At 36.6% G+C, this 15,395-nt stretch overlaps 1 protein-coding gene across 11 annotated transcripts in view; it reads left to right on the plus strand.

Moving 5' to 3' along the window:
• MBNL3 (muscleblind like splicing regulator 3) overlaps window positions 1–15,395 on the plus strand; it is a 120,146-nt gene that overhangs the window by 96,955 nt on the left and 7,796 nt on the right. For 7 of the 11 annotated variants that reach the window (XM_017954382.2, XM_009198269.4, XM_031660759.1 and 4 more), the window contains 6 exons: window positions 2,916–3,107; window positions 4,187–4,423; window positions 8,419–8,569; window positions 10,545–10,580; window positions 12,968–13,062; window positions 13,807–13,880. In XM_017954382.2, coding sequence (XP_017809871.1) covers window positions 2,916–3,107; window positions 4,187–4,423; window positions 8,419–8,569; window positions 10,545–10,580; window positions 12,968–13,062; window positions 13,807–13,863 — 768 coding nt within the window. In that variant the 3' untranslated portion in view covers window positions 13,864–13,880. The remainder of the gene's footprint in view (window positions 1–2,915; window positions 3,108–4,186; window positions 4,424–8,418; window positions 8,570–10,544; window positions 10,581–12,967; window positions 13,063–13,806; window positions 13,881–15,395) is intronic. The other 4 variants (XM_021932684.2, XM_003918286.5, XM_021932686.2 and 1 more) reach the window with 3 other exon arrangements.

A 15,395-nucleotide genomic window follows, 5' to 3' on the forward strand; every position in this document is an offset into this window, starting at 1 on the left:
CTTAACCCATGGCTGTTAGTCAATGCTAAGCCCTTGAATGTTCAAATTCATGAAATGGAGTAGTTACCCTGGGGCAGAGGTGGTGGTGAGAAAACAGAAATGTCCAACTGAAAATAAATAAGCCACTCAGGAGTTACTGCCTCTGCCCCAGTATTGACAATGGAATAGCTTGCTTCTTCTCAATAAACAGTGTTATAGAATGCATTTCATACTCAAGGAGGAAATAGTTATAAGCGCTAGGATACTAGTTTTAAGATCTAAAGATAGCATAGTTTGTGATGAAACCTTAGAAAAATCTAAATACTTGCAGCAAGCCCTTTACATTTTATATGTAGACTAATCATTAATTTATAGCTTTTTTTCCATACACTTGGAGCATATAACAAACCTAAGAAAGCTTAAAAGTAATCCAAAGAAAGCAGAATTTAGCTAGGAGAATTTCCCTGGTGAGTCACCCCAAAAAAGAAAAGAAAAAATTACGGAAGTAAAAAGCTACCATAAACAGAAAGCATTGCTTACACATACATTAGGCTTTAATATTATTAATTGATCAGCATTTATTAGTGATTAATAACTTTTTAATCTGGAAAATTCACCCACCTCCAGGTTTTTCTTTCAGTTCAAAAATTAATAGATACAATAATGGTCCTGCTCATTTTTGTAAAAGGCAAAAGCAAAAAGCATGCAGGAGAATGGGCTGGTGGCTTCAGTGAGAAATTTACCAGTAAAGTCAGAGACAACAAAAAGTCGAGTGAAGAGCACTATCATGTGCTTCAAAAATGGAGTTTTTCTCAGAGATTTCTTGGTGATCTTGAGACAACTATGAATCATTACATCGATAAAGTCTGCCTTATTGCTGAAGCATGCCTGGGTGGCTGTTTCCAGAAGATTTCCTTGCCATTATATAAGATAATGTCACATCAGCTAGTTCCTGAACTTCACATCTCATTCCATGACAGGTATCCCATATTCCTGTATTCTATTATATCATAAGACCTAGTTAGACTGGGTCAGCCCTTGGCTATTTGCCCCCAGACTTTAGAGTCCTCCTGACTATGCCATCATCTTTCCTGGCACCTGGCGTTCCCTTTCCACTTAAGGCTCTTAGCAACCATGCCTTTTCTACTCACCCTCATGAGTCTTGCCAGTTTTTTGGCGCCAGATTCTTCCTGCTCTTCCTAATGTCCCAATCAGCTAATTTGATAAACTCATCTAAGGTAGAATGCTAATGGGGGAGTGCTTCCTTCTAAGCTGAATATGGTTTATAACAGGGTCTTCTTGGAATGCTGTGCGGGTGACAATTTCAAGTCTGTGTGGGGGTGAGGCAAAGAGTATACATTGCCCCTCACTTTATATTCCACAATTTGTATTTAGACTTGTTTCTATTAATGTGACTTAGCAGGTATGGGCACAGTTTGGCAAATGCAACAGATTCGGGTGCTTTTTAACATGAAAAAATTTTATAAAGCAAAAAGGAACGCATGTAATTAGTAATACACAGTGAAATACCACCAGTTTCACAATAACTACCTTATAGAGTCATTTTTAGAAATATACTACATTTAGTCATGATTTGTTATTCATTCATTAAGCTTTTAAAATGTATCATTGAGTATATCTGTCAACCAGTCATTCACTAAGTGTTGGGTACTATAGGGGAGATGAGAACTATCAAAGGAATAAGACCACATTGACAAGAAAAGATACCCACATGTGGAACAAACTGGGAAACAGCAAAGTGATAAATAATGTGACAGATAATAAAGGAAATACACATATCAAACTTTTTGAGTCCCAGGATCTTTGAAAATAGAAAAAACAGTAATAGCTTTTTGCATTTCTGAGGCTTTTTTTATTTTTTACAAGTTACACTTAGTTTGTATACCATATAATCCTGTTATCTTATCTCTTCCTGCCTAACAGGGATTCTTGTAGCATTTCTAGTGCCTTCTTTTGAACTATGAATATCATCTGGCCCCCTAGATAAAGACAAGGCTAGGCAAGTCAGATTAGCTTGTGAAACAGGACCTCTAGGATGACTACAGTAAACAATAATTTCTTGTACACTTAAAAATAACTAAAAGAGTATAATTAGAGTGTTTGTAACAGAAAGGAATGATAAATGCTTGAGGTGATAGATACTCCATTTACCCTGATGTGATTGTTACATATAGTATGCCTGTATCAAAATATCTCAGGTACCCCATAAATATAGATACCTACTATGTACACATAAAAATTAAAAAATTAAACGAAACAGGACCTCTAATTAAAAAAAATAACAAAATATAATGGACCATAGTAAACTCATTTTAGGTAGACATTAAAGCACTCACTTTTTCTAATTTATCCCTTTCTTCTTCAACTCCTTGCTGTGTTCCATAACTGTCAGCAGGCCAGGAAGACAGAAGCACAGTCAGTATTTGGTAGTACTGGTGGGGCCTGTGGTAGGACAGACAGCCTTACAGCCAAGCAGTATTGATGGGGAAGAGGAAGGAGGAAGGAAAGGGACTGAATGCAAAGGCCATGCCTGTGTAAGGAAACAAAGAAGATTGTCCATATGTGTATTGTCATTGGTGACATGGTTTTTAGGGAAAAAAGAAAGAGTTGGAGGAAACACATTTGGAACAGACTCTAGCAATGAGATTTAATTTGGCTAATTCGTGACTGTTAAAGTCATGTGGCTTATTTTATCAGCTTACCAATAAAGTTATTACTTAAAGAGATTTGTTGGTTTAAAAGCAACTCTCCGCTATGGGAATTAGTAAGAGGCTAAAAATAAATCAGAAGAAACAATGGTAAATTTTGATGTGGCGTAAGTAATTTTGATGTTTCTGAAAGAATGCCTCTTTGTGTAATGACAGGAAGAATCTGTTTACCTCTAACATCTTTTTTTTTCTCTTTTAAACATACAGGGTTCTTTTCCTATGACTCCATCACTTCCAGCTAATCCTCCCATGGCTTTCAATCCTTACATACCACATCCTGGGATGAGCCTCGTTCCTGCAGAACTTGTACCAAATACACCTGTTCTGATTCCTGGAAACCCACCTCTTGCAATGCCAGGAGCTGTTGGCCCAAAACTGATGCGTTCAGATAAACTGGAGGTATTTGTGAAGATATATATAAATACCTGTAGAATAGATATTAACCTTACACATAAAGCAGTATTCTCAGAGCCCAATGTGTTGTGTTTTAAATAAGAGAACCCAAATTTCTTAGCTTATAGGGTATAACCTCAGAAAAATGTTAAACATTTTACTACTGCAATCATACCTTGTTATAAAGTGCAATGATTCAGCTGTATGGTGGGTCAAACAATATGTTAAGTGTACCCAGCCATAGACTGTGTGATGGCTCAGGAAGCCTCTGTGGGAATGTTCCTTTTACCTAGGCTCCAGCTTTCAGAAACAGATTATTGTATTTGTTAATGAGTCTCTACTTGCTAGAATAATCAAAGTGGGAAAAAAGTAGACAATATAACTCTCTATGATTGCAGAATGTAAAGCTATATGAATAAAGAAAGTAAATTAGTCTCATAGTGCCTCAACTTTTTTCTCCATTTTGAGAGTGATGTGCTAGGCAATAAATACCCCCGATGCCTAAGAAAAGAAAATCTGAAAGAAATTTCAGACAACTTTTTGATTTATTGAAGTCCTTCATTCTTCTCTTGTTATTCTTTGTACATTGAAATAGCTAGTCTTTTCCTTATCAAGTCAGCTCCATTTGCAGCCCCTTAAATGCCTAGTAATGTATTGTAATAGAATCTGATTGTACATATAACTCAGTTAGGGTTCACAAGTTGACTTTGGAAAACCAGTGCGTTAACGTTGTAATGAAGACTCATCTTGGACTTAAATAAACACTAATTATGCTTAGGGCTGTGTATTAATTGGAGAATTAAAACTGGTTTTCAGTAATACATTTTTTAAGCATTTTTATTTTAATGTAAGGACAACCTTCCTTTGTGGAGAATAGAATTTTTTTCTGGGAATAGAAATTCTGTCTGTTTATATGTCATAGTGAATATGGCTTTACATTATTCTTTATCTTTTTAGATTTGTTCATAAATAATATATTCAATGTATGTATAATTACTGTTACATTCACTAGCAAAATAAATAAAAGCCAGTCAGCTTCCAGTCATCAGTGTGATGCGTGTGTATGTGCATGTGTGTGTTCTAAGGTTTGCCGAGAATTTCAGCGTGGAAATTGTACCCGTGGGGAGAATGATTGCCGCTATGCTCACCCTACTGATGCTTCCATGATTGAAGCGAGTGATAATACTGTGACAATCTGCATGGATTACATCAAAGGTCGATGCTCGCGGGAGAAATGCAAGTACTTTCATCCTCCTGCACATTTGCAAGCCAAACTCAAGGCAGCTCATCACCAGATGAACCATTCAGCTGCCTCTGCCATGGTAAGAAAAGGCCTGTACTTCTGGCCTGTTTCAGAGTAAATGCTTTGTATATTCCTCAATTTGTCTAATATCCTGTAACCATAATCATGGATAGTCATGAGTAGACCTTAATATGAACAGTCAAGGTTATAAGCTGGAAAAGAAAGAACCTATTTATTCTACTTTATTTACTAAGATTTTCTAAAGATAATTATTTAAAAGCCTTACTAATGCTTTTAACCTACTGTGCTCTTTCTCCGATTTTCAGAGTAAGGGTAAAGTATATAATTTAAACAGTAAGTTATTTTTTAGTGCTTTTATAGTTTCACTACCCTCAATATCCTAGCGAGGCAGAAAGTTGCCTCTGCTCTGTGAGCCACTTTCATGGGCACTTTGCTACTAACATCCTTAATGCCTTTCAAAAACAGAGCACTTAAAAGATAGGATATTAAGTAGGCTGTAATTTCCTAAAGGTTAAGGCCACTTTTCCTCTCTAGAGGCATAGTATCAAGGACAGCAGCCTGCTTAGTCTGGGGGAGAATTTCTACATGGTTGGGAGCAGAGGCCTGACTTTGGTATTTTGTTGTTGTTGTTGTTTGGTGGGGGGGGGGGCGGTTGTGTGTTTTTTGTTGTTGTTTGTTTTGAGACAGAGTCTCACTCTGTTGCCCAGGCTAGAATGCAGTGGCGTGATCTCGGCTCACTGTAACCTCCACCTCCCAGGTTCAAGCAATTCTCTAGCCTTAGCCTCCTGAGTAGCTGGGACTAGAGGCGTGCACTACTTCTGGCTAATTTTTGTATTTTTTATAGAGACCGGGTTTCATCATGTTGGCCAGGCTGGTCTTGAACTCCTGATCTCAGGTGATCCTCCTGCCTCAGCCTCCCAACGTGCTGGGATTATAGGCATGAGCCACCATGCACAGCCCAGAGGCCTGACTTTTAAGTTGCTGTAGAAAGCCAGTTTGGGGGAATAGTAAGTGCTGCTTAGTAACACTGAAAGGTAGGAAGTAAGAAAAATATTTGTGTAACACTGTAGTGCGATCAGTGAGAACCAGGAATTCTTATGACTTAAGTTTGCCACAGCTGTCCATTGTTTTGATGTGCTGCTTGCTATGTCTTTCTTTTTCTACCTGGACCTTTCCTTGTATAATAAGGCATAATAGCTCCAATAAAGGACAAAACCCGCAGGAAACCTCATGTTCCCTGGGTGTGGAAAAAGCACTGACGTGACCCTGAAGCCCAGGAGATGCACTATAGCTAAATCTCCTCACAAACATTCATAGTTTGGACTCCCATGACACAGACTTTGCCTATTCACAACACAGAGACACTTATTTTCAAACATCCCTATTAAGAAGGTTTTCTTCATACTGGGTTGAAATTTATCTTGCTGCAACTGGAACTTCACGAAAGAAGTCAGTCCCTATTCCAAGTGAGAAGGACTCTGATGTCTCCTCTCTAAGCCAAATACTGCAGATTTCTCCCACTTTTCCTAGTAGTTTGTGGTTTCAAGGACACAGTACCATTTTCAGACTGGCTCCACTTTTTTTCAGAGCTGAACTCATTACATCCTGAAAGATCTGAGCACCAAAGAAGAAAAAACTTTCTCCCTTGATCTGAACAACATAATCTGTTAATTAATGTTAAAAAAGACTTTACCAAATTCTTTTTGTCTTAAATGCTTTTGAATGGGAGAATTATAAGCTATGAAAATAACTTCATATGCATCTGTCCATTTCTGATTATTTGAGTGTGTTTGATAGAATGCATAGGTTATAAGTCAGCCTCAAATTTCCATTTAGAGAGCTAAATATTATATCGTAGGCCTTCAATTGTTACTTGTGAATATCAGTATAAAATTCCCTTTTAAGTAACTGATCACAGCAGGGTCTTAGCAGTGAGATCAAGTTGGCCCATAGGAATTTGATAGAGGTAAGATTAAATAAAGAAGGGCTTCATGAAGAAATTCAAGCATTTTATATTTTTAAGGATTCATAGTGGACATGCTTTGTAAAAGAGACATTTTTACCTTGTTCATGTATATAGCTCAGGTTAAGTTCACAGAAAGCAGCTTGTAATTAAAAAAAAAAAAAAAAAGACATAAAGGGTTGATACTTCGTTCATCCACAGTCTCACACTTCTTCAGTAGGTTTATGAATTTAGTAGTACAATCACCACCCAATTGGAACTGGGCACTGACCCATCAGGATAAACCCCAGCCATAAACAAGCAGTACTACTTCACCAGCGTCTGCCTGTTGAATGTTCATCTAGGTTTCACCCCAATTTATAGTTTACTAGGGAACATAACTGTGGTTCTGATGATCATACCATGCTGCCAGCTTTCAAGAGAAAGGGACACCCCCCATTTATACCAAAGGGAAATCTTTTTAACAACCAGATAAGTAAGTCTTCTGTCTTAGTTAAAATGTTCAGCAAAACCATTTTCTCCCAATGGTGATAAAAGGCATTCGAAATGATAGATTTTGTTTTATGGTTTATGATTTTAGTCCTGACCTTTGCCATCTGGTCTGCTGGGATAAATTTGGAAATTTTGTATCTCTAAAGCTACTCAGTTTATTTTATCTCACTCTTCTAGCATGCTTTTCTTTATTTAGGTGAAATGAAAAGCAGCTCTGTCACAATGTGTGTACTGACAGCAGAGTTCCCAAAAGAAAATAGAGATACCTTGAGACCTTTGTTATCCACAGGAACGAGGTCATGGCATTACCCTTTTGGACACATGGTAGGATAGTTACTCAACACAAGCATTCCTGTTTCCTTAAGAATTTGGAGGATACCTAATTGTTGTTGCTGGGACATGTTTTTTAAGTAACGTGCAATTTGCTGAGAAAAAAAAAATGTAAAGTAGTGTTAAACTTCTCCAAAGAATCTGATCCAGGGGCAAGTTTGACTGAGTATTGTAAGCACAGTGGGATTTTGAAAGAACTGTAGACATGAAAGGATGGTTTAAAAATGCTAATAGGTTTTAGAATTAAACCTTACAAGAACTTAACAAAGCAAATGGTACATACCGAAATGCACAGCAAGCCTCTATAAATAAGAACTGCATATATTTTGCTAGCTATCTACATAGTACCTGGGTGAGGTAGGTGGTGGGGGAGGAAATATTCATTTGCTTTTTCCTTACCTGTTAGTTAGGAAATATATAGTTATTGGATTTGAACCTGAAGTCTTTGTATAAATTGGATTTTATTTTATGGGGTGACAGTGTCAGACTCTGATCTACCAACATCTGCTTTATCACCTATATGCCATTTATGTCCTAGATCTGTATCGGAGTTTTAACAGGCAGGAATCTCTTTCCTGCTATCTGTTGCTTCTGCTAATCTCATTTTTATAGATTCACAGATGAGTATCCCTGAGATACTAATTATAAATGATCATTTACTGTAGTAGCTTTCTGTCACATCCTGCCCAAATGAGGTCTAAATTAGTGAAGTTGAAAACCTTTTTTTTTTTTTTTTTTTTTTTTTTTTTTGCGTTTTTTTCTGTTTTGGACTACTGCTCATGTAGTGGACTACCTTTTTTCTTTTTCTTGAGACAGGCTCTTGCTCTGTCACTCAAGCTGGAGTGCAGTGGTGTGGTCTCAGCTACTGCAGTCTTGACCTCCTGGCCTCAAGCAATCCTCCCACCTCAGCCTCCCAAGTAGCTGGGACCACAGGCATGCACCACTATGCCTGGCTAATTTTTCTATTTTTTTAGAGATGGGGTTTTGCCATATTGCCCAGGCTGGTCTCAAACTCCTAAGCTCAAACAATCTGCTGGTCTCAGCCTCCCAAAGTGCTGGGATTACAGGCATGAGCCACTGCACACAGCCGTGAACCCCCTTATCTCTGCAGTTGGTTACCTTGCTGTGGGGCCACTGCTTATCCAGTGCCTTGCCCAATGGATACCCTTATGGAGGATTCCCAGGAAATACCTTATATAACTGGTACTTGCTTGGTTTGAGTACATTGGTTACTTTCTCTAGTACTAGTACCATCTCTCCCCCCACAGGCCCTGCAGCCTGGTACACTGCAACTGATACCAAAGAGATCAGCACTGGAAAAGCCCAATGGTGCCACCCCGGTCTTTAATCCCACTGTTTTCCACTGCCAACAGGCTCTGACTAACCTGCAGCTCCCACAGCCGGCATTTATCCCTGCAGGTGAGAACACAGCTCTGGGCACTGCAGCGAGTTTGGTGATGTTGTGAATGTATACAATGCAAAGCAGCTTTCAAAGAGCTTTTATAGGAGGACATGTATTTTGATTAAAAATAAAACAAGGAAGTTATGCTTATCTGCTAGTATCTAGAACTACTTGTTTTTCTATAAGTCATGAAAATTCATGGTTTGAAATCAAACTAGGAAAAGGTATCAACATTTTTCTTTTTAGCATTTCTTGGTTTTTGCTTATGATTAATTCACTTGGTTCAGTCTCAAACTAATTCCTTGACTCTCAGGTATCACTGTCACAGACAATAGAGTGTTGTCGGGAAAGAAAAAAAAAAAAGGAAAAAACTCCCAGCTTCGATATTATGGAAATGCGTTGTCAATATATCTTTGATATGCCAAAGGTAGTTAAAATAAAACTACCCTTAAATGTATAATATAGTATAATATAGATTAAACAGATAGTTTTAGCCTGTAACTCTTGAATCAGTTAATATAAAATACATAGCAGTTTATCTTTTCTGACATTTTGCAGCGTATTTTGTTATCTCCTACATTCAGCTATATTTAATAGCCTGTTTTACACCAAGTTGAATAGAAAATGTTAAGCCAAAAATTTGTTCAATTAGATATCATATACTGGGGGGAAAATAATTTTCTTCCAGTGGTTTAGTAGTTTAAGAATGAGCATATAGTTTCTTAAGAATAAATTGAAAATTCTAACCATTGAGAATACAGCATTTTTTTTTCTTTTTTCTTTTTTTTTTTTTTTGACAGAATGCTAAATGCCCAAGATTGGAAACTATTTTTAAATGAAAATAACATATGTTTAAAAAAAATTTAGAAATCCTTGTTAATACCCAGACTTGAGAAAACTTATTGGTTAATTAGTAAATTAATCAGTTAATTAATTTTGAAAGGTACCGTAAAACACCAGTCTTTAATTACTAGCCACAGTAGTCCTTCATGCCATCATTTAAATTATACAATTTGTATATATTTATATGATATTTTCTGAGAGGAAATATGGAATTCTTCAGCACTTTCTTACATCCCTTATGATAAGTAACCACTGATATCTAATAATTTAGATATTTTTCTCCCAACCTAAGAAGAAAACACATTATGTCTACAGAGTAAAAGAGAAAACCAGTATGAGTTGACATGACTTTATTCCTAGCATTTTTTTTCTTCAAAAATTGTGGTAATTTACCTACACATTAGATCACTCTACCTTGGCTACTTCCAATTTATATTATAGCTATGGAATGAATTCAGTAGCCCTGGAAGTCTAGTCAAGGTGGTTGAATATAATAAAATTTATGCTGTTCATCTTAGGTTTTCTTAATACTACAGTTACTTTGTTTCCAAGTTTAAATTTTTTGCAAGATTTGGCCAACATGAAATCTAGTTTCATAAGCAAAAATTTCAGAAAAATTCCTTTCCCCTTGATTAGTAGCAACATAAAAGCCTGTCCAGCTAAGAGGTTTCTCTTAATGGAACCTGTTTGCCATATATTCATAGTTGAGTCCTATTGACTATGAGACAGTGGAGGAGACAGTGTTAACAGATTAATACTCTAAATAGAAATACAGACACCAGATACAAGATTCTGGAGCATATTTAGAAAATGATATGTGTAATAAATTAAAATTCTCCTTCTTATTATAAAAATTATTTAGGATGTATTTGTCCACAATAAATATGTAATTTAAGTGAGTTAATTCTTTTAAAGAAAATTATAGCTCATTTTGTACCTAAGAATCCAAGAATTATTTTGATTACCTGGGTTTGTGACCTTAAAGCTAATCTGTGATTGTAAACATGAGAGATTGTTGGACTTGCATGTGCTGAGTAATTGATATTGCAAAGAAATAATCTTTCTGTTAAAATGTATTTCTATCGGTAAATCCTTAATAATCAAATATCTCTTTTCTTTACTTTCCACGCTTTTCTGCATGGTGTACAGGGCCAATACTGTGCATGGCACCCGCTTCAAATATTGGTAGGTTTTCTACAAAAATTATCAACATTTTCTAATCTGAAAAAATGTGTTTTTCTGTTGTGACTATGAAAGATGAATGACTGAAAGATGTGGCTGGAAATTTTCTGAGTGTGTTAAGGTTTAACATGGTGCTTTCTGTTTTATGTCTTTGTAGCATCAAAATAGTCCTACTTTCTCAAGTCCTAGTTGGTTGCCACTGTGGCCAAATGCTGGCCCTGTCATTTCTCTATTTCTACCCTAATAATAGCAACTTAAATATTTAAAAAGTTTCTTTTTCAATGTTTGAAACTAGCCAGACTGGGCAGTTTTGTTCCTTGCTTAACATGTATTATTTAAAAATTGTAAAATACTTAAAATGTATAACTTGTAAAGTACAATGAAACAATTCCTCCCTGAAAAAGTTATCTATACAACTTAAAGCATTCAATGTTCCCATGTTGCCAGAGGATGAGTTCAGCAAAGCCAGAGGATTCTGCAGTGTTGTGTAATAAATCCTATAGTGCTCTAGCCTGAGGCACCATTGGCATAGAAGCTAGGCACAACGGAATCATTTCAAAATGACTCTTTGGGTGTTATGTGATTTTTAACAAGCAGTTGCACACAGATCCTTTCGTTAGCCACTAACACAATATGATAGCCATCTCTAAACCATTTTATACAGCCCTAATACTGAAGATCATGAGGAAGGAGTGGGGAGTTCACAGCTCCTACAGTCCTCATGGGCACAAGGAACAGACCAGGAGAAAATAGCTCTGTTCTATGCAAGGAGAAATGATCCCACCCCGTCCCACTCTGCCATCTCACATCAATCCAGGCCATCCCATCCCTTTTGAGAGTTCGCAACAAATTGACCTTTGTCACCTTGGTGGACCAGAGTAGATGCAGAGCCCCAAAAGCACTACTAACAGGCTTCTTGAGAATAAAGTTCAAAATGACAACCGCATAGTATCAGCGCTCACTAACATAGCGAGATCTGAACCCTGGCAATGGAGGTGAGGATCCTGTTAGGGAGGGTTTGACTGTCTTCTGTAGGAATTAATAAACATTTCCATTAATACCAACAGGAGCACAATATGTATACATTGTAATCATAATGTGTACAATCAGAACAGACTTCTGCAAGTTTGAGAAATGTGTCTTTGCCTTCATATTTTGTGACAATTTTCTTGAAGATGCTCTCTTGTCCTTTCACCTTCAGAGCTTTGCTTAGGAATGCAAACTGCATTCTTTAGTGGGTCTGGTTCCTGTAAATTGCTGCACTCCCAAATGGAAAACAAGAGTGTTTTTAGAATTGGCATGTAAGACAACAGGGATGACTCTGGGTAATGGGTAACTAGAGATAAGTGGAATGGATAACTATGGAGTTTTTGTTAATCACCATTTGGGGTACATTTTCGGTTTCTATGGTATTGCACATCTTAAGTTTTCCCTGGCCATTCATTTTCTCTGTAGACTTTCAGAAAATCTGAATTCAATCGATGTAGACATGATAAATTATTACATATGTGTGCTTGCCATTCACACATTGCCATTCACACATTAATTCCCTGGTTTGGTTTCTGAAATGAGCTAGACATCGGAAAGCACCCAAAACACTTTCTAAAAGAGATAGGAACTAGAAAAGGCAAAGATAAAACGTCCTGCAAGAGATTTCACAGCTGCTAACCATTGTAGCTATAATAGTTGCTATGAAGACAAGATTTACTATGAAGTACTCCATGTATTTATTTGATAAATGGCCAAAGTTTCCCAGGAGTTTGCCAGAGGCGTACTTAAAAACCTGCATGCATAGTTCACTATATTCTTCATATCTGCCCCCCTACCACACACCAACCAGTCTACTTACCATGTCTTTGCATGCAGATCGGGTAAGTATACATATAACTGTCCATTTGCACCTGCAGATCTAGTGACGGCATTCATGTCCATAAGTCAGTGAACCTAAATTCCAATGTATGATTCCTTAATTCCATTTTGAATGCGCAATCCAGTTACTTGTCTGCTTAACTAGCTTCAGATAGATAGCTCTTGTAACATTGGATTTTTGTTTTCATATGCATTCATTATAGCCCCTTCTGAAAATTTAGCCTTTTGAGTAAACTGCAATGGGATTCTGCTCAAAACCTTACTAAATGTTGAGAATGGTTCCATTTTCCATATTGGTAAATATAATTGGCTTTCCCCTTTTCTCTTTTTAATTTTCCCCCCTTCCATGCTGTGTTGCTTTGCATTGACTGTGATTGCATGAACACCCTGATGTATTCGTCATTATGATGTCACATGGCTTGCTGCTGTGATACCTACCACACCTCATTCCATCGTAAATGTCATGGTTGCATAAATCCTCTACCCTCCTGTGTGTTGCTTCTGTGGTTTTCAACTGAAAGTGCCCATGATGCACGGTGCTACACCTACCACTGTGTCTGCAGCAACAACACCTGCCACCAGCGTTCCCTTCGCTGCACCAACTACAGGCAATCAGGTTTGGCCATTTATTTCAGCTGTTCAGATAGAGATAACTACAATGTTTTGGTAATGCACAGTATATGCTTTTTGGATTGGTGAGATTCTTATGTGTTTGTAAGCCATTGTTACATTTAGAATTTTTATTTTTGTGTATATTCTAGAGTGCTATATGTGCTTTGCTATTCATCTCAAGATGAATCAGAGGAGTTTTGCTCATTTTTAATTGGTTACCAGATGTTGCTCTTGATATTCTATCTTTAATTACTGGTAACACACCAATCCTCAAATGTATATACTTAATATTACTTAAATGCTTCCTCATTGGTCAAGAGAATTTATTTTCCTGCCATTTTTTATTATTGTGTTTAAACTTTGGCTTAGTACAGTCATCACCTTTACCTTCAGATCCACTGGAGAGAAAACAAAATATCACATTTCTTTCCAAGACATGGATATCTTTATCATTTCCCAGTGATTATATCGGAAGTTCCTTCTCATATGGACATTAGATGTGCTTGTCGTTTTGATTTTTATTTGCTTTAGGTATTTTTAGGCAGAGTTCACAAGGCAAATTACAAGTTTGGGGGGAGTCTTGAAATTATAAGGAAATGCATATGATAATTATTGTATAATATTAGGGCCATTTTGCTTTATTAAAGTGGGAATCATGCTTATAGATGAAAAGTTCCACATATATAACAACATAAACAGAATTCTCTCAAGAAACTATTTTAATCTAAAATCTTTTTTACTACTATAGATACCCCAATTATCAATAGATGAACTGAATAGCAGCATGTTTGTTTCACAGATGTAGAAGTTCCCAGTAGAACAGTAAGTTTCTTTAAGTATTAATATAAATAATATTTATAGGCTACATATTTTATTTATACAATTACACTTGCTAAAAGGCTTTGGTAAATATTTTCATTCATAGACATTGCTTGTGACGTAGAGCTTGATTTACACATTATAAATTTTCCAAATTGAAATGTGAGCGCAAATATGCAGTATGACAGCTGGTACTGTATTTTCTCAATGAGCTAACACATTCTTAAATGTTTTCCTGTTATTAAAGGAATATATGATTTGTTAGACAGAGGCACAGATTACTTTTGAATTGTAATTCTTTAACCACTTTATAGCTTCATTATTTTTGGAAATCAAACAAGAATTTTTAGAATTTGACTGATATGATTATGTTAAACACAGTAAGCACTATGCCTCTCATGTGACATTGTATTGAACTTTGAGTGACACAATTTAGTAACCGAGTCATTATTTTCATTCCAATCATGTCTCTTTTTTAAAATTTTTGTTGTTGTGGGATTTTTCTTTTTCTCCTTCACCTTCAATCTTCTCTTTGCCTGGTGCCCATCATGGCACACACTTCATTTTAGCAGTCATTCACTTAAGAACATGTGACTTCTGAAGCCATTTAAGACTCCTAGGTATTTTAATTAATTCTAGGGACTAACTGAAATAGTGTACCAACTCTGAATTGCATACCTTCATCATCGAAAGTTTGAAGTTCTCACACCTGGCATGTGTCATTTGGTGGAAGGAGGCAGCAGTTCTGTGCCCTAGTTAACTAGTCCCCCAGATCCCAGCTAGCCCTTCTTTCCTGCTGAGGACACATGGGCTTAGAACACTAAGTGTTCTGGACAGAGCAGATAGCCAACTGGACATTTAATAAATAGGTCCCCTGAATCATAAGGAAGGATTTTAAAAGGCACCTTTGAGCACATGGGATAACTGAAGGAGCTGTAAATTGTAATTGTATCCAGGGGTGTCATTTGGGATAGTGGCAACTTGGGAATAGCACTAAACATGATAATATAGGTTTTGCCAACACTTGCCCAACTTTCATGGGCTGCTTTACATCAAGGTAAACAAAAGTTGTCAAATTAACTTTCCAACAGAGCATGTTTGGGAAGAGTGATTCCTTCTTGCTTGATTTCGTTAGAAAATGTAGAGGTATTTGGCAGAACATAATCACTTCAATATGTAATAGGTGCTGAAAATTTCTCTAAAGTTCAAAAATGTAATTTTGTACAATACAATACCCAGATTTCACAGGTAGACTATTACTGCATGGCTCTAAAACATTCAGAGAAAAAGTTGAAAGTGTATTTAATATTTGCATATTTCAAAATGTTCAGTATCAAACATGTTTTCTCAGTACATGCCAGTTGAAAGGTGGACACATGAGTGTACGCTCAACAAAAAGTATTGGCATTGAGTAGATAAATAATGCCTTAAACATTGGAGTGCATCTCTGTTAGGACAGTTCTCCACATTAGCACTCAAAGGGTATCATAGACTATCATAGATACATGGTTCTTTCAT

This window comes from Papio anubis, chromosome X (genome assembly GCF_008728515.1).
Source record: "Papio anubis isolate 15944 chromosome X, Panubis1.0, whole genome shotgun sequence".
Taxonomy (NCBI): domain Eukaryota; kingdom Metazoa; phylum Chordata; class Mammalia; order Primates; family Cercopithecidae; genus Papio; species Papio anubis.